General features: G+C 46.2%; 1 protein-coding gene across 6 annotated transcripts in view; it reads right to left on the minus strand.

The window, feature by feature from the left end:
- Window positions 1-20,370, minus strand: part of Tln2 (talin 2) — a 425,612-nt gene that overhangs the window by 135,419 nt on the left and 269,823 nt on the right. For all 6 annotated transcript variants that reach the window (XM_085844756.1, XM_085844751.1, XM_085844753.1 and 3 more), the window contains 8 exons: window positions 19,140-19,320; window positions 17,788-17,901; window positions 13,358-13,466; window positions 11,776-11,984; window positions 11,170-11,268; window positions 4,772-4,939; window positions 3,007-3,301; window positions 740-906 (listed from right to left, as the gene is read on the minus strand). In XM_085844756.1, coding sequence (XP_085700882.1) covers window positions 740-906; window positions 3,007-3,301; window positions 4,772-4,939; window positions 11,170-11,268; window positions 11,776-11,984; window positions 13,358-13,466; window positions 17,788-17,901; window positions 19,140-19,320 — 1,342 coding nt within the window. The remainder of the gene's footprint in view (window positions 1-739; window positions 907-3,006; window positions 3,302-4,771; window positions 4,940-11,169; window positions 11,269-11,775; window positions 11,985-13,357; window positions 13,467-17,787; window positions 17,902-19,139; window positions 19,321-20,370) is intronic.

Raw genomic sequence — 20,370 nt, forward strand, 5'->3', positions numbered from 1 at the left:
CCCAACCAGAGCAGTCTCAGGTCCCGCGTGATTGGACTGGAGCAGAAGCTGTGTTCCACTCACCAGCAGTCCCAAAATCCTGCGGCGGGGGTCTTGGGTAGCTGGCGGGTGTCAGGCCACCCTGCGCTCCTGCTACCCTGGCGCTGATCCGGCCAGGTGAGGCCTGTAGCCCTACTCAGGCCGGTTACTGCTTCCCTAACTAATGCAGTCTCAGGTCCCGCGCAATTGGATTGGAGCAGAAGCTGTGTTCCACTCACCAGCAGTCCCAAAATCCTGCGGCGGGGGTCGTGGGTAGCTGGCGGGTGTCAGGCAACCCTGCGCTCCCGCTACCCTGGCGCTGATCCGGCCGGGTGAGGCCTGTGGCCCTACTCAGGCCGGTTTCTGCTTCCCTAACTAATGCAGTCTCAGGTTCCGCGCAATTGGATTGGAGCAGAAGCTGTGTTCCACTCTATTCCAGTTCTTAACGAGGAGAAATTCAGACTCCATCTTTCACTTTTATAGGTAAGCTTTTTTTTTGTTTTGTTTTGTTTTTGTTTTTTCAAGACAGGGTTTCTCTGTGTAGCCCTGGCTGTCCTGGAACTCACTTTGTAGACCAGGATGGCCTCGAACTCAGAGATCCGCCTGCCTCTTCCTCCCGAGTGCTGGGATTAAAGGCGTGAGCCACCACGCCCGGCATAGGTAAGCTTTAAATGCTAACACCAATAGTGTTTACAATTTAGGTCAAAAGACCAATGCCCACCTTCGCAGCTTCCACCATGCGGGCAGTGGAGTCAGCCAAGAGCTTTGCGGCCGCCAGGAGCTTCTTGGAATTCTCCATGTCAATCTCAGCTTCCGCATCTGACCTCATGGCATTGACAAGATCTGATGTGGCCTGGGCTAGCACCCGGGCTTGACGCACCATCTCACCTAGAAGACAGGACAGTAAGTGTGGATGGGCTTTTATTCACCATTCTGTCTGAACATGATCTCAATGGTCACGAGGGTTTTGTTTGTTTGTTTGTTCTGTTTTGTTTTGATTTCTTCTTGTTGTTTGTTTTAAATAGGCTTTTCTGTGTCTCAGGACGGCCTCTAACTCCCTGTATAGCCAACAGTGGTTTAGATTTCCTAATCCTCTTGCCTCTACCTCATTAGCGCTGGAATTAGAGGCTTGCTCCACCATGTCTTGTTTATGAGGTGCCAGAAGCTGAACCTAAGGCTTTTGTGCACACCAGCCATGCAGTTTACCAAGCTGAGCTACACCCTCAGGTCCAGGTCTGGAGCTTTTATTACTGCATGTCCTTGCTGTTCATGTGACTTTATGAAAGTCTATTTCAACTTTCCTTGGGAAGTGGGAAGGCTCGTAAGATATAACATTACAAATGAAACCACCCCAGGGAAAGGACTGGTTCCTCTCCCAAAGTTTTTTTTTTTTTTTTTTTTGAGGAGAGACAAGCTTTTATACATATAGGCATGTGCTAAAATTGGTGTGGTGACTTCGATGGCATTGTGGGACAGAAAAAAAGACACAGTAGGAAAACAGACGATATTCGAATACTATGGGTGGCTAAAAGGGACATGCCCATGAATGCTCTGACAAACGTGTCACCAGTTATAGAAGAGGAGGTTAGAAATGGGAGGAAGAGGAGAGGGACTCTTCTCCCTCTGCAACCTTTAAGGAAAGCTTAGAACTATTCTAAAATAAAAGATTTATGGAAAATAAGCCAAAATGGATAAGATTACTGGCCAACACACGGTATCACAGAAGAGAGTCAGGCTCCAAAAACTAGCCAAACAAAAGGACCATCACCTAGAAGTTGTTATACAGTATGGTTATACACTGGCAAAGCAGACTTCTTACAGGTAGCTGGTAGGGTTGCAAATCCTTTTTGGAGAGAAATCTCATTAAGAAGTTTAAACTTCAAAATCCATGTATCAGTTGGTTGGGCAACTCCAAAGAAAGGTGTTGCCAGCACAAATAAAACCCCAAAAGCAAATGAAGATGCATTTCAGGAAGGCTCTATGTAGGCACATTTTTGTAAAAGCAAAACAAACTAGGAAATGAAATACCTATTAAGAGATAATCAGTCAAAGGGCTGGAGGCTAAGCTCAGAGGAGCAGTGCGTGCCTGGCATGCAGCCAGAGCCCCGGGTTTGAGCCCTAACACAGTGAAAAACAGGTACTTGGTTAAGCTATGATGACACCTCCAAAATGGAATGCTGTACTGTCATGAAAAGTCGGATATATAGGTGGACATGGAAAATTTCATATGTAGAACACGATTATATTTATATATACTGTGATAGGGCCTTCATCTGCCCCTCCACGCACAACCTTTGAAAGATATGGATGTTCCGATAATTGAGAGAAACCGTGAGGTGACAATGGTAGGCTGATCTGTCCACTCCAGCAGCCATTTTACCACAGATGAGTATGGAATGAAGTGGTCAGTTCCTGGGATACGGAGGGCACAGTGACTGGATGAATTCAGAATTTAATTTTCAACAAACTGAAGAGGCACACTGCATATATGATTTCAATTTGCAGCATGAGTGTATTACAGTATATTAAAACATCCCACCCTATATCTTCCCAGGAAATGCTAACAAGGGCTGTGGCTTGGGCCCTTCCTTCAGTCCCATATGCTGTCTGCTGTCCCTCCTGGTTCTCTACAGTGACCTTGGGGGAGATTCCTAGTGGATCTTTAAATAAATGTCTTCATTCCAAGCTTTGGTCCTGTTTCCTTTGGTAGCTGCTCTGACTTTACCAACTATGCCCTGTATATGGGACAAAAGGGCTTATTAAAATTGTGAATTCAAATAATGAAATTCTGATGATGTTTTTAATTGTGTCCCTGGAAGAGAATGTCGGGACTCCCGGATCTTCTCTGTGCCACGGAGAGGAAGTTTTAGATTAAGGAAGATGGACTGTTGTTCTTGCTCCTTACTTCAGAGGTCACCTAGAAAGTGACCGTGATCATGAGGAACACCCAAACCATCCAATCCCTCCTCTCCCAAGCCAGTGCCTTACCAGCATCGCCCATGGAACTGAAGATGCTCTCAGTGACACACATGATGGTGTCGGTGGCCTGGTCATAGCGGCCAATGGGCTCGCCTCGGCTGGCGAACTGCCGCACATGCTGCAGGAGGTCGTGCAGGGCCTGACTGACTACGCTGGCCGCAGCGCTGACCTGCTTCAGGAGCTCGCTATCACCGGTGGCCGCCTGGCAGGCTCGGACACAGTTTTCCACAGAGCGGTCCACCAGCTTCCCAGCTTCGATCAGCTGCTCCTGGCACACGGGAGAGCTGATAGTGGGGCTCACCACCTAGAAAGACACGGACAGGCTTACTGCAGTGGATGCTCCTGGTACCCCAGGGTGTCTGACATCTCCCTCAGGTCCCTCTGTGCCTCACTTAGCACACATACCAGGGACCCAACTCATCCAATGGGGTAACCTCTATACTCTTAAACTTTGTGATTTGAGAAATCCTGCTAATTCATCATGCATGGCAGTTCTCATTGCCTGGTACTTCAATAAAGACAAAGTCCTGAGAGCTACTAATTATATTCTTTTCCTCTTAGGATACCCTAAGTGAATCTTCGAGGCTGAGGTAAGACAACTATCTAAAAGAATTGCACATGTTTTCCGGAGTCTGCCTGTGTTTCCTCAAAGACTAGGAAAAGCCTGTCAGTTACCTGTGGACTCGAGGACCAGTAGGAGGATGGCTAAGGATGCCTCTGGATGCTCCAAATCCTATCAGGGGAGGTGGGGGAGCAGTTTGGGGTGTGTGGTGGAGGGGGAATGCCAGTCCTTCAACCACTGATCTACAAAGCTGGAGATGGAAGCCCAGGAACAGAAGCCCCCCATCCTCAGAGAAGCACACACGCATGTTGGAGTAGAAGGGCACCCGGGATCAGACAGGTCTAAGTCTGAACCCCAATTCCGCTGCTTATTTCCATGGCTGAAAGCAGCTCATTAACACTGAGTCACCTCAGCTTTCTCATCAGTAAATGAAGGCTGATGGTGAGCAGTGTGCAGGACTGCTGGGAAGCCCTAACCAGGTGATTCTGACACAATGAACATACCCTGGAGCCGCTCACAGTGTCAGGATGAATGGGCCTCCCTGAGAAGCTGTGGGTTCAGTACGAGCCCCTTTACAACGCTGTGCCATGAATTTCAAAATCTCTTCTTTTTTTGCTTTTTGCTTCCCCCATCCTGCTAAGACAGTTTCTCTGTGTAGTTCTAGCTATCTTGGAACTTGATTAGTAGACCAGGCCGGCTTCAAACTCAGAGATCTGCTTGCCTCTGCCTTCAGAATGCTGGGCTGGGATTAAAGGCGTGCAAAGACTCTTTTAAGCACTGGAAATACGATGCACTGAGAGGCCCAACAATCTGCATCTAACAATAGATGAGCCAACAATAAAGGCAGAATTAGAGTGTTTCTACTAAGGTCCTGTCATGGCTGATTGTGCTGGTGCACAACTTGGATTCCAGTACTTGGGCGAGAGAAACGGACAGATTTCTCTGAGCTCAAGGCCAGGCCAGCCTCTCAATAGTTCCAGGAGAACCAAGATACATGGTAAGACCCTGTCTCCACACCACCCCTTGCAATAAACAAACAAACAACAACAATGAAAGCCCCAAAACCCAACCAAGCAACCAAGCAACCAAAACAAAAAATCCTATTCCTGTTCCCCAAAAGAAGACATCTGAAGCAAGCTGTAGAGCTCAGGCTACTTGACGACTGGTGGCAGGTGAGAGGGTATGGCACTGTAGCGAGGGTGGCTGGCTTACCTTAGCACATGCCACAAGCTGCGAGGTAGAGAGGGCACACTGGGTGGCTGCAGCGATCACCCTGTTCTGTAGGACGGTGTCTTCAGCCACCTGGGCCACATTCTTCGCCTTCAGTACTAACATGGCAGCAGCGTTGGCAACAGCTTTAGCTAGACTCATTAAAACATCCTAAGAGAAAGGGGCCAAAGCTATTTATTTATCACCCTTTGAACACTGAAACTGTGTGGCGTGCACCCAACTTTTCTATTAAAATTCCATTTGGTTTTTTACCTTCATTACCTTGATTTTTTTCCCCTTTATTTTTTGAATGGACACTCTATCCTTGCAAGAAACTAAGGGAAAAAAATTGTATCCTGATAACAAAATGTGTCCCTGAAGACACTGAGTAACACAGGTTTCAACATAAAACAGGGCTGGGGAGATGGCCCAGTCAATAAAGAGCGAACTGCAGGACCTGAGGCTGGATCCCCAGCACATTAAAAAACAAAACAAAACAAAACAAGCCCCCAAAACCACTGGCAAATTGCACATGTCAGGCCAGAGACAGGGAGGTCATTAGAGCTCACTGGACATCCAGCCTGGCTTCTGATCTGGAGACAGACACTGTCTCCAAAAGTGTGATGCAAAATGACTGAGACATTTGACATTGAACTCTGGTGCACACGTGCACGCTTATGTGCATGCCTACCAAACAAACACATGCAGACATATATAAGCACACATATAGATCCTCCAAATACCACACATAAAGAAAGCACTAAAATAAAAAAAAACAAAACAGAGGAAACAGGAAGGATGTAACTGGTCATTCACATTCATGTTCTCACACTGATCCTTGACTCTTGTATGTTTGATGGATGTGTGACATCAGGAGAAGCTGAACATCAAGAGAAGCTGAAAAGACACTCAGATGCCACCAGTACTGCAATACGTAGGCATTAAATCATGGCCTCCGAATCATCATGCCCGAGAATAAATTGAAAATCAATCTTTCGGATGCCTAGCTTGTACGAGCATCCGAGTTATGATCCAAAAGTCAGCGGTTCCTCTGCCTCCAGAGGGCAATGTAGGACACACACAAATTCCTGGCACCAATTCCTACAGCGGGAAAGTCTAAGACTACTCTGAACATATTCTCAGCATCCAGAACCTCCTGCATAGGGATCGGATTATGCAAAGTAGAAGAGAACCTGCATAAATTTACTATGGCAAGATGCTGAGGAGCGGGGATACGCCTCAGTTGGTGCACTGCTTGCCCAGCAGATATGAATGAAGCCCTGGGTACCATACCTACGAACTAGTTATGGTGGTGCCTGCCAGTAATCCCAGCACTTGGGAGGTGGGGCAGGGGACCTGAACTTCAAGGTCATCTTGGGCTCGTCTAATTGGTAGGACAGCTTAGATGACACGAAACCCTGTATCAACACAACAACCATGTCTAACTACAGCTGCTAGGACTTCGAGAGTTTAAAGTTCAGCTTATGAGAGGTGTTCTGCCTGCAGGAGGGACAGTCCTTTGGTTTGGACCACCAGATCTGTCACCCATCTGTTTGACCTGAAGAATAACCACTTTTACACTTAAATTTACTTCAGCACTGCAAATACTGGGAGCACCTTCTTTGACTCAGAAATGCCTTCCCTGACATCCAAGCCATTGTTACTTTGAGCAAGCATGCCAAGACTTTTCTCCAGAGGAAATGTGGTCAGAAGTCTTCAGTTATCTACCAGATAATATAAAAAAGCAGGCTTGGTTCTAAACATCAAGGGTACCCATCAGCTCTTTACAATGAGAGATGTTATGAGAAAATATATTGGAAAGCGTGTCCAGACTGTGTAGTTTGCACGAGTGAAGAATACGTTTGATGCAGGCAACTCTACAAAGTGGCAAATAAGCTAAAGAAGCTGTTTGGGGGGCTGGGGAGATGGCTGCTTGGGGAAAAGACACTGACCATTAGGTGTCATGACTACAGCTTGTTTTCTGGAGCCCTCATGGTTGGAGAAGGGAATGGACTCCCCAAGTTGTCTCTCCACATGCATGCAGTGGTGAAGTGGTGAGCATGGACACACACAAACACAACACAAACACACACATAGCTATACATGCACAACCAAAGTGACCATTTACTGCAGTCTTTCATGGGTCTAGGACAGTACTTGGGTGTCCAAGAAAAGGTTGTGAAACAACGTGAAGCCTTCTGAAGTCAAGGGGTGCTTGACTGCTGCATGCATGCCTACTAGTCGTTCCCAGCATGCTGCCCCTTACGGCCCCCTGCCCCTTACATCTTGGACATTTGCCTCTGAATTCAGGTTAAAAGCAACTTGGATGTCACAAATTACTAACAAGATTTTTAAACATAACTTTCTGAAGCTAACCAGGACATTCCTTCACACAGGGACCAAGACTGGGTCACCCACAACCCCAATTGTCACAAAGGACTTTGTTCGAGTCACTGAAAGAAATTCCCTTTTTATTAATTTTGTCCAAATACAGTCAGGAAAAGAACGGGACACTGCAGTTATAGCTGCTGGCTGGCCAGTCTTTGTCAAAACTCTCAATAAGCCCACTATTATGGAGCCTGTGTGAAATAAATCCTTGTCAGCTCTGGGAACATGCAGTACATTGAGAACCCAAGAGAAGCTTCGCCATGGGGATCAAGACCCAAGAAAACAGAGCGGAAATCCTGTCGTACCAGGTGGCACCACGGCTGCAGGAGGGAGGCTGGGAAGGACTGTCCTACCACACCGTCCCCTCTACATACCCCACCCTCTGGAACATCCCACCTTGTCTCTGAACCTGCCTCCTAGCATGGCCATAGAGAAGCAAACAGGAGGCAGGGCCTGCACCTGAACACAGTGCTAACAATCCATCAGAGGAAGAGGAGGAAGCAGAGCTTCAGCAAACTGCCAGGGCAAGCCAGGGCAAGTCACACGCCTCATGGGAATCCAGAGCATCGCTCCATCATCCTCAATGCGGGTGCACTTTGGGTGCTTTTTGGGTGTGCACTTGAATATGGAGACCATGAGCAAGCTCAGGTGCCATTCCTCAGAAGCTGTCTACCTTGACTTTTTTGTTTGTTTTGAGACAGAATCTCTCACCGACTAGATGTTTGCCTACTCGGCTGGGCTGTGAGTCACAGGGGATGCCCCTGTCTCTATCTTCCCAGCCCTGACTTTACAAATACCATACTACAACTATGGTTGCACAGCTATTTATGCACAGCTGTAAACATAAACACTGGAGATCCAACTCAGGTCTTCATGCTCTGGTGGCAAGTTCATCACTGACTGAACTGTCTTCCCAGCTCCCCTCCCCCACAAAGCAATACTTCTGAGCAAAGTCAATCGAGTACTTAAAGATACTAAAGCCTACCAACAGCAGCTGAATCTAATATAGACAAAATCCCTAAGACTTATCTGCCTAGGCGAATTGGCTGTTTGATATAAAATGCAAGGCCAGCACAATGATAGCATGGAGATCTGGAAAGGACTCAGAATGGGACAAAAGCAGGGGTCAGTGAGGTGTGTTATGTGGTCTGCAGTGAATTCTACATAGTGAAGGGAAATCCTGGTATAGAAATGACTTCCAGGAAGCTATGACTGGCACCCAGCCTATACCGTGCAGGAACATGTGACCTGAACCTCAGGGCATGAATGGGTAATGTGGTCTTAGAACCACAAGTACAGAGACAGAAAGGAGGCATAGATACCTCTATGGATGAAAGTGTACATTTCTCTTTCACACGTACAATCATGGTTTAGCCTGAGTGACACATCCTGCCCCTATAATTCTAGAGTAAATGGTATCTTGGCTAGTTTTCTGTCAACTTGACACATGCTAGAGTCATCTGAAAGGAGGGAACCTCAACTGAGAAAATGCCTCCATCAGATACAGCTGTAAGGCATCTTCTTAATTAGTAATTGATGAGGGAGGACCCAGCTCATGGTGGATGATTTGATCCCTAGATTTGTGGTCCTAGGTTCTCTAAGAAAGCAAGGCAATGGAGCAAGCCAGTAAGCAGCACCCGTCCATGGGCTCTGCATCAGCTCTTGCCTCCAGGTTCCTGCCCTCTTTGGTTCCTGTCCTGGCTTCTTTCAATGACAGACTACAGTGTGAAAGCAAAAGCCAAATAAACCCTTCCCTTCCCAAGTTGCTTTGGTCATGATGTGTTGTCAGAGTAATAGTAACCCTAATTAAAATAAACTGTCAAGCAAAATGGCCACCCACGAGGGAAAAAACCAGAATGCCAGGGGAAGCTAAGGGAGGGGAAGATGTTTGATCTTTTTCTAGAAAATATTACGATGTCACTAACCAAATTAAGAGGTGGTCAAAGGAGATGTAGCCAAAAGGCATCCTCTTGCATTGTGGGAAGGATGTATTTAGGGTATCAAGCAGTTGATAAAAAGATGTCTGTTTTTCTCAGGCCAGAGAGATGGCTCAGTGGTTGAGAGCACTGTCTGCTCTTCCAGAGCTGAATTCAAGTTCCAGCAGCCACATAATAGTTCACAACATAAATTATGGGATTTGATAACCCTCTCTGGAAATCAGTGGTGCACGAAGACAGACTGTTCAAACAAACAAACAAGCAAACAAACTTTTTAAAATAAAAATCTTTTTTTTAAATAATATTTTTCTGAATTTGGTAATATATGTGATGTCAGTTCTTATACAGTTGAAATTTTGTGATTTCTGACCTCCACATCAATGTTTCATTATAGTTACATATTGTATTATGATACAATACTTTAGAAAACATTTTTTTTTTAAAGTAAAGGTCAGCGTTGGGGATTTAGCTTGGTTGGTAGAATGCTTGCCTAGAGTGCACGAAGATTTGTGTTCAATTCCCAACACCACATACTCAAGCACGGTGGAACACACATGCAATCATAGCATATAGGACATGAAGGCAGGACGAACAGAAGTTCCAAGTGAACCTCAGATACAGAGGGAGCTTGCAGCCAGCTCAAGCTACCTGAGACCACACTGCAAAGACTGAAATAAAGGGGCTGAAAAACGGCCAGGTGGCTCAGTGCTTGCGGTTGTTGCAGAGGATCCGAGTTCAGTTCCCACCACACATTCAGGGTGGCTCAAAACTGACTGTACTCTACCCCCAGAGGGTTTGACAGATTCTTCTGGCCTCTTGAGGGTACCCTCATACACATGTATACACACACAGACACACACACACACACTTACATAAATAAAAATAGTGTGGTGAACTTCAACCGAATCATCATACAATGAACTTGATAGATTTGGATAAGGGAATCCTTCAGGGAGCATAGTTTAGAAATTTAATATTCTAATTGGGATGGACTTATGTATTACTTGCAAAATCAGAGACTTTAAAAAGGAATAAGGGTTCCTGGCCCCCAAGTATGCGAGCAGAGCACACCCTGGCCTAGAGCCTCAGTCTTAACACTTTTACTGTGGGGTGGGGTTAGGAGGGAGCAGACAAGCTGAGATACTGTCCGAGCTTCAATGTGATGAAACTGGCAGTGACTCAAGCCAGCTGCAAACAGTAGCAGCAGCTGCTCAGCAGAGGAGACGGGCAGTATAAGACTCTAGTATTGAAAAGCAAGGATCACACAAATGACTGCCCACTCAGGCTCCACCCAAACTCTCCGCCTTCCTACATGGCAAGATCTGAGCTCAGGCATCCGCTGCTTGTTGGATTAGCCTGAATTGAATACCCAGACCCTACTTAAAAAATACAATAATATAGAAAACTCTTCTTAAAAGTAAAGGCCATAGTTGGGGACACAGGTCAGTGTGCACAGTGGTGCATGCTTGTAACCGCAGTACTGGGGAGGCAGAGCTCTGGGGCTTGGCTTCGAGCAAGCCTGCCTCAATCAACAATTCCCAGGTCCTAGTGAGAAACTATCTCAAACAAAACAAAACAAGATGGACAGCATCCTGAGAAATGACATCGGAGGCTGACCTCTGGCCTCCACCCACACACATGCAAGCACACCAACAACACAACACAAAATAAAAAAAACAACAAAAAGAGTGAGTCCATTGAAAGCTCCTCCCCATAAAATAAAACAAGATTTGCTGAGAATGGCCGAGTATGGAGGTCGGTGGCCAATACAAAGGGATTCACAATTACTGTATCCACTTTTATGTTTATAAAATGTCCAAGAAACTGGTGAACAACCAGAAAGGCTAAGTGTTTGGGAGGATGATACATAATATCAGTGGCCTGTTTTTTTTCCCCCCCATTAAAAATAGATACATTTAATTGACACTAACCGATCTCCCTACTCAAATCATGTCCTTGGAGCTTACGCTCAATAACCCAAGGAAGACCAGGCTTGTGCTCTGATCCGTCCTCCCTGTGAGGTCAGACTCCTCACGCAGACACATTTCCAAGACTGGGGAGCCGTAGATGTCTTACTTGGAATCTCTCGTCCGTCTCGTTCTCTCCAATCTGTCTCAGGAGATCTCCACTGGCTTGGCCGATGCTTCCGGCAGCAGTCAAAACAGTCTGTCGAGGCTACAAACAGAGAACACGATCTGGTTGGAAAGAAAATGAATTTCTTCCCACGTCTCACCATATATCCGTCTGGTGAGGGATCCACTAGAACAGCTCCTCTTCCACACAAACGAAGATCTCCAGTTGAATGCCAGATAGGAGGAAAAACAATAAATCCCGGTGAGATGCAAGGATAAACTCCCATCATCCAGAAATAGGTGGATGCGCTTGAAGTTTCCAATGAATGGGTCTTGCACAATTAGAACAAAGCTGGCTTCTACAGAAGTCCAGTTGCAGACCTGTAGGTATGCCCTTTGTGTACTCGTCAGAATGGCTTCCTACCAGGAGCACCTCTGCCCACCCCAAGGGTTGAGCCACAGGATCTGACCGGCTTCAGTAACTCTCCATTCTACCCTGTGGTATTTTCTCAGGATGATAGAAACCTTTCAGGAAGCCAGAGCCCCATCCACAGACCTGAAGGGAGACCCATGTCTCATCTTAGTGTGACTGAGTGCCCTTAGGACTCACCTCTCCTGAAGTAGGCTGCACAGCCTTCAGCAAATCAGACACAGCCCCAGCGAGGGTCCTGGCAGCTCTGAGAAGATCCTCCCCACTGCCCACGTCATCGTCCATGAGGGCTGCCAGCAGCTTGACCCCCTTGGACATTTCGGTCAGGTTGGAAGAAATGGTAGTGATTGCACAGCCCACGGCTGTGTAGTCAGTGTCTGCAGGGTCACCTGAGACCAAGACCAAAGGAGAGTGATGACAGAGGAGGAGGATCTAGCTTGGTAGGAGGTAGGCAGGCCTGATGAGACTTTCTCAAAACTCCCATTGGCAGGAGCCCATGCCCCACCATACAGGTATCAAATATAGATAGAATTCCTAAGAGCTTAGTGAAATGGGCATCACCCCGACTCCAAGGTCTTCTCACATACTGAAACAGTGAACAAGGCTCCTTTAGAATTCTAAAACAAAGGGGACTAGAAGGAACTGGAGTTGGGGTAGGGTTGGAAATGATGAAAATATAGTATATTCTGATTTGAAATTTTCAATACATATATGTGTGTGTATGTGCACACATATATATGTATGTATGTATGTATGTATGTATAAAAATTCAAAGTGGTGGCCAGTAAGATGGCTCAGTGTGTAAAGGTGCTTGACAGGTTTCCCCACAGCATAGCAGTGAAAGGAGAGATCTATCAAACTCATCTCTGCTCTCCACATGTGCACTGTGTCACTTGTGTGTAACCCTGCCTCACTCTGATATAACTAAAAATTAAAAAAAAAAAAAAAAGCAAAGCATTTTCCCTAGAACACACACACACACACACACACAAAGTCATGGTGGTATCAACTTGAAATCCCAATGCTGGTGGAGTGGAGTGGAGATGGAGAGACCCCTGGACCTGATGGCCAGCTGGTCTTGATTACTTGCAGAGTTTCAGGCCAAGGAGATACTCATCTCAACACAAAAAGGACGGCTTGAGGAGAGACTTCTAAAGTTGTTCTCTGACCTCCACACGCAAATATACTCAACTCCAATTTTGAAGCATGCATCTGCATCCCAGGACCCCAGGCCAGGGGTTACTCTGCTCTTGAAAACACTGCTACACTGCAGACAAAAGCCCAGGTATTTCCTGGCTCTCACCAGATGGTATGAGGCTGGGAGTCAAGCCACCCCAGAAGATATAACTACTGGACAGATAAGCAAAGGGTGGATGCCTGACATCTCCAGACCCTTTCTAGACTGTAAACTCTCCAAAGGAGAAGCTGTCCTCAAAGACTTTCAAGTATGTTCACATGCTGATGGACAGTAAGAGACACTAAGTAGGTGCTTTATAATGATACCTGACACAAACAAATAAGATGTTTCTTACATTTATTTTGGATCACTACAAGCAAATGCTTAAAATGGGCCAGATATCTCAAATTAGCCAGTCTTCTCACAGTATAGCAATCTGTTGCTTCTCTCTCTCTCTTCCTCCCTCCCCCTCTCCCTCTCTCTTTCTCTCTCTCTCTCTCTCTCTCTCTCTCTCTCTCTCTCTCTCTCTCTCACACACACACACACACAAACACACACACCAGCATAAATTAATCAGGGACTTACCAGCCGTGAGGTTGACAACTGAAGCTGTCCCAGCTGTGATAGCATCGACTTGAGAGTGGATTTCATGCTTGGATTCATCCACTTTGTTCTGAACCCATACCCTAGATGCCTGTTAAAGCCAGACAATGGAATATCACAATCTCAGCACTGAACAGCCTAGGAAACCAGGGAAGTTAAGCCATCCAATGAGACCAGCACTTGGTTGTACTTTCCTTCCTAGGCCAGCACTGAATAAGCCCAAGTCATCATAAACAATATCCTGGACAGGCTTCTTGTGTGTTTAGAGGTGTTGAAAGGTATGTACATTCTCTGTATCTTATACTATAATTAAAAAATGTTTTGATATGGATAAATCTATATGAAAAATAATTTGATACAGCTATATCTAAATGAAGACAACTGAGAAAGAGTCAAAGATCACATCTATCACTTCCTCTAAGACCCAGGGAACATCACAGAAGAGGGGAAGGAAATACTAAAAACTGGAGAGAAGAGCGTTATGGTGGGTTGAATGAGAATGTTCCCCATAGGTTCAAATGTTTGAATTCCCAATCCCCAGCTGGTAGAACTGTTTGGAAAGGGTTAGGAGGTGTGGCCTTGTTGGAGGAGGTGTGGCCTTGTTGGAGGAGATGTGTCACTGGGGGATGGGGGGGTGGGGTGGGCTTTGAGGTTTCAGAAGACTGAAAGAGCCTCCCTCTGCCTCCTGCTTGCAGAGGAAGATGGAGTTTCAGCTGTTTCTGTACCATGCACTCATGCTGGCACCATGGACTCTAACTCTCTGAAACCATAAGCCTATTTAAATGTTTTCTTTTATACATTCCCTGGCCACAGCAATAGAAAAGCAAGAGAAGTAAGTGCCATGGTATGCTGTCCTCTGGGCAGGACATGACTGTGACCCTCTTGGGACTTTCAGCAGCTCGAGTACTTGAAACAGATTTGTATAAGACTGGGTCGATCAGGGAGGCTACAAAGACTCACAAGTCCTTGCCCCATGCTGAGGACTGACAGGCAGTTACTGGTTGCTGGAAGAGGGGAGACATTTTCTTTAGTGCTCTTGCTACTAATAAGGAGCTCTTACATAACCCCTCACACATGCTCCCATGTATGAGTAACCAAGATCAAGTTCACTGGTTCATACAGCAATAACAACAACACACAAGATGACCAAGTAATGAATGGGCCCAACAGGAATGGGAGGAGAATGGAGGGGTAATGGGGGCAAATATGATCAAAGGATAATATGTGTGTATGTACATGCATGAACATTTCACAACGAAACCCAGTATTACATGTAATTAGGATATGTTAATAAACCCAATGTTGCATAATAACTTGGTACTCACACTAACACTTGGTAGTAATTTTCACTTTGCTTTTTTAGGGAGCAGAGTTAGAACTTTTGGGCATGTCAGCTCATAAGGAATCTTGACCAACACTGAAGTGTTTCCTATTGGCATGACTATCATGAAGGAAATAAATATCACAGCCACATGCAGGTGGCATCCCCCCCCCCCTGCCCCCTGTACACCTGGGAAGAGGGGCTAAGGCTCCTTCGCTCTGCCTGCTTTACCTCTATCAGGTGACGGGACAATGGCAAATTATACCCAGGTCCTGGGCCTTACCTTTCTCCTACTACAGAAATACAAAAGGCATTTCTAGCTCTTAGATTTTGTTTCAACCCATCAGATATGTCCAACCCGAAGACTGTCGGCTATAAGGGACTGATGATAGTTAAAATGTAAATTTACCTAAAACATTATGAGATTTGTATGTGTGATTTATTTATCAATTATTGTTTTATAACTCACTTGTGTCAAAAGTTTGGATATGCCTGCTAGTATTTATATTGACAATGATGACCTGCAGGTAAGCCACTGTAAGCCACTGATTTGGCTCAGATTAGGGATGTCACCATTATCTTAGTGCATGCTAACTCTTCAAGAACCGATGAATTGGGACAGTCACCTCCACATATTTTAAAGCTGTCTCCCAAGTGTTCTGGATAGGGAAGCCCACTTATTTATTCCAATTCTGGAGTTCCCTGAGCAATATACATCTGAAATTCAGGGACTTAAGAGAAATGGTACCGAGGGCAGTAACACACACACCAGTATAGAGATGGAAAACACATTCAGGGACAGCTACAGGAGAGTGATCCCGCTCCATGAGACAAGACTGCAGAATGCATCTCGGTTCTAGCTCTGCAATGCCTATCTTATAGCAGTGTTGCTGTTGTTTTACTGTCACTGCACACCAGAACATGGTATGTACTCATATTATAAGTATATACTAGCTATAAAGTACAGGGTAACCATGCTACAGTCCACAGACCCAAAGAAATGAAGCAGCAAGGAGGGCCCAAGAAGGGACATTCGAATTTCACCGAGAAGGGGAAATAGAATAGACACTGGGGATGGATGGGGGTGGGACTGAGTGGGGGAGGGATGGGGATGGGAACAGGAGGGATCATATAGAGGGAGGATGGAGGGAGAGGGCATGGGAAGAGAGAACTAGAATTGGTGAGGAGGCATCTCTGGGACAACTTAGAACAATGGAAACTCTTAGGAATATATGAGGGTGACCCTCGCTAAGACTCCTAGTAATGGAGGATATGGATCCTGAACCAGCTATCTCTTGTAACCAGAAAAGACTTCCAATGGAGGGACTGTGGCATCAACCCAGCCACAGAACCTTAGACCCACAATTTGTCCTGCCTATAAGATGTGCAGGGGTAAAGATGGAGCAGAAATTGAGGGAGTGGACAACCAATAACTGGCCTAGCTTGAGATCCATGCCATGAGAGAGAGAACCCATCCCTGACACTATTAATGATACTCTGCTACACTTGCAGATAGGTGCCTAGCATAACTGTCATCTGAGAGGCTTCATTCACAACTGGTGGTAACAGATACAGAGACCCACAGCCAAACATTAGACAGAGCTTGGGGAATCCTGTGGAAGAGCAGGGAGGAAGGATTGAAAGAGCCAGAGGGTCAAGGATACCACAAGAAAACTAACCTGGGCCCATAGGAGCCCAGAGACTGAACCATCAAACAGAGAACACTCATGGGATGGAACTAGGGCCTCAGCACATATGTAACAGTTGTGCATCTCAGTCTTCATGTGGGACTCCTAACAGCAGGAGCAGGGGCTGTCTCTGTTGCCTGCCTTTGGATCTCTTCTCCACAACTGTGCTGCCCTGCCTAGCCACAACAGATGTTCCTAGTCCTACTGCAACTTGATGTGCCAAGGCAGGTTGATATCCATGGGAGGCTTCCCCTTCTGAGGCTGGGGGTACATAGGGGAGGTGAGAGGGAAGGACTCAGAGGAGAGGAGGGACAAGGAAGATGCGACTGGAACGTAACATTAAAAAAAATTATGTCTGTATCTATAGATATCTAGATCTAGATCTTTATATGAAATTATCTAGATAGATATGAAGAGGAAAACAAAAATCAACCAACCCCCTGCGGCTGGCCAGGCCTACCCACAGAGACTGACTTGTATAACCTGAGATTTATTTGCGATGCTCTGTAGGTGGGTAGAGGGCAGTGGTGGTGTGGTGTTGGGGAGCAAGCTTGCTAGTCAGTGCTTTTCAAAGTGTAGCATGCCTTACAAATCACAGGGACAGCTGGCTAACACAGGATGTTGCCAGTTGCCTGTGATTTCTGCTTCTCTCCTAAGAATCTGGATGATGTCAGTGCTGCTGTCCTGCAGACCACAACCTGAAGTAGGAGGCATTAAGTGATTCTGTGCTGCAACAGCACAAGCTACCAGAGGGCCTCAGAGCACATTACCTCACCCTGCTGTAAGCCTCAGCAGTAGTATAGCTAACCCAGGAGTCCACAAAACACAGAATACTCAGACAGTAGCATCAGTGTCCCTGGGAATGTGTTGCAAACACATGTTAGGAGCCCCACCCAATACCCACTAGATCAAAAACACATGCTAAGAACAGAACATAATCGAAGATGATGGTTAGGGCCCAGAGATAAGTTTTAACAAGCCATCCATGAGGTCCCGTTACGTACTGAAATCTGGGAGCTGCTAGCAGTTTTTAAAATGACAAGCCAGCTACCTGAGTTGAGCACTTATTAGATGCTCATGCTAAGAATTACATCATCACTCCTTCCCATCAGCCTTATTGGCAGATGACAGGGGAAAGGCTTGAGGGGGTAAGACACCCAGATTCATACAGCAGTAAATAGAGTAGCTGGGATCAATGGGCTCCAGGGTCTAAGTCCTTAGCACAGCTGTGCTCTTTCTCTATGAGTGCAAGAGAGAATCAAAGACCCAACATACGCCAAAACACATAGATTTCTTTATCAGCTAGCTGGAGACAGCTTCATCCGGCATAATCCAGCCAAGCATCTAACCTTGTTCTGAATGAGGACAGAGACACAGGATGAGACGCACTGATGGATATTTACCATATCTTGGCCGAGAGGTGGCAGCGAGTCGAGCTCGCTGAGGTCATCCTGAGCCTGCTGGACAGCGTGCATGCTTGTGTTGATGGTCCCCATAAGGGCTTGCTGTGCCGACGTCTGCAAAGGCAGATGAACACCAAGTGGTGAGCTGAATCAAGGGGACTAACAGGGCCTCCTTGCAAAACAGAACACAACTAAGCCTTCTCAGTCAAGAGCACATCTCATTATGCACCTGAACTAGCTCCCATTTCAACCTGAGGGCTAGAAATAGCGCATTATATTAATAGAATACAAAGCGAAGGTGATTGCAGCGAAGGGCTTATAATCAGAAGGGTGTGGAGAGCTTAATTAGTAGACAAGAAGGCTGACGAGCGGCTTCACAGGGGAATTCAGGGGGTACAGTTGATCTGAGTACTGCGGATAAAAGATCTCACACACGGAACACAGATGGCTGTTTAATAAGAAGGATTCTTGATCATACTCCAGGACTCTTCCCCGCCCCCCCTCCCCTCCAAGCTTATAGCCAACGTGCTTTTTTTTTTTTTTTTTTTTTAAACAGTTGAATGAATTCCCAACTTTGACTGATATTCTTGAGTTCTCAAAACTAGCCCAATAGCGAGGGATTCCCAAGGCAGGCCTGAGTGGTACTGAATCAGATGAATTAGAAAGGGCTCAGCAAGACGAGGTTACAAAGGTAGGACATAGATGACGGGCCCATTTCACACATTTAAGAGGGTATCAGAGACAGTCAGCCTGAAGCTGCTGTAGAGGCAAAGGGTTTGTTTCTACAGCACAAAGTGGTGCGTGGTGGTTAATTCTTACTGGCAACTTGAATAAGAATCACCTTGGAAACCAGCCTCTAGGCAGGTCTGTGAGGGAAGACCAATTTCTAGCTTGGGTTAACTGAGGTGGGAAGACCCACTCTAAATGTGAGTGGTCCCATTCCACAGGTTGGGATCTTGGACTATGTTAAAGAGAAAGCTGAGCAGCAGAATTCACCCCTCTATGCTTCTGAATGTGATGCACAGCATGATCAGTTGCCTCACATTCGCCAACCTCCTCTTCATCACAAGGGACCATCCTTTCAACGTGTGAACCAAAATATATAAATGTATACTTCTTCTGATAAGTTGCTTTTGTCTGGCATTTTATAATTGCAATGAGAAATGTAACTGAAATATAACTAAATCCCTCACTCTCTAGCCATTGATTCTAGAAAGGGGCAATTGGTCATTCAATTACAGGAATGCACCATTGACTTGTGGCTCAGATGGGAGGCCGAGGGTTCCCACATAGAACCTGTTACCATCTCAAGGGGCCCAGAGGTTAACAGACAAGTGATCAGGAAGTCTCACCAGTGGAGGCATGTGTCCTCGGTGCATCTGTCCGACCATGACCTGTTGCTGTGGTGACGGCATGCTGCCAACATTGAACGTCTCAGGCCCACTGGAGCCAGAGCGCATGACAGCTGGCAGTGCCACCGAGCCATGCTCTGCCTTCCCAGTCCGGTTGAACTGCTGCTGCAGGATGGTAGATCTGTGAAAGAGATGGCTGGTCAGTGGGAGGTAGACACTCACACACAGTACAGTACAGTGAGAAGACCTCAAAACTGCACACTACCCGAGATTATGGAGGCCACTTAAAAAGCACACATGGTGGGGGCATGGAATGAAGAGTGACCTGGAGATTGCGCAGTGCAAGAGCCTCAGATGAATCTAGTCAGGACCAGCGTCAGTGTCTCCATTGGTAGTGTCCTTGTATTGTACAATTCACTTGCTCTTGACAGTCCTATCACAATGCCATTCTGAGGGAAGGTTAGGATATGCTGCCTATCACTTGTTCAATCATGGAAAGAGCATTACCCAACAGGTTTCCATTTCTAGGCAGTGAGACATCTATCCTTGAAAAAAAATGTGCAAATAAATTTAAGGAAACCCTCTCACAAGTTCAAGTCCACTGACCACAGAGGGCATCTGTCATCTCTGGTGGCTTGAGAGACCTGCATCTTTTCCAAAAGATTCCAACCAGAGATTAGGATTTTCACACACACACACACACACACACACACACACACACACACACACTTTCTTAAGATTTTTAGAATGAGTGTTAGGTGTAAAGGACTTTGCACATGTATAAGTGAGGAGCTAGAGAGAGGGCAGATCTTCTTCAGGAAGCTAATGGAGAAGCCACAAGGGAGATCTGGGGAATACAGGTGCCCCTGGACAGGTGAAGAAGGAAAGGGAATTTTATACCCAGAGGCAGGCTCAATCTTAGACCACCCCCATTAACCAAGTTAGCATCTCAAGCAAAAGACATCTGTAGAGAGTCAAAAACGTGAGCTGAGGTGGGTGGTGGTTTATGAAGGATCCTGACAGCTCAGAGTGTGGAGAATAAGCAACTGTCCAGAACTGAAACCTACAAAGAACATCTACGTCACCTTGGCCCTTTTTTGGAGGCAAGGCTCAGAGAACATTGTGGAAGCAGAGAAGGGAAGAATGGAAAACAGGAGTGGTGTAAAACGCTGCCTACTGGACCTGCCCTGGCCGCAGCACTCACGAGTCACAGCAGGCCCACCCACTGCAC

The sequence above is a fragment of the Mus caroli genome, unplaced genomic scaffold (genome assembly GCF_978045245.1).
Source record: "Mus caroli unplaced genomic scaffold, Mus_caroli_1 scaffold_11, whole genome shotgun sequence".
NCBI lineage: Eukaryota > Metazoa > Chordata > Mammalia > Rodentia > Muridae > Mus > Mus caroli.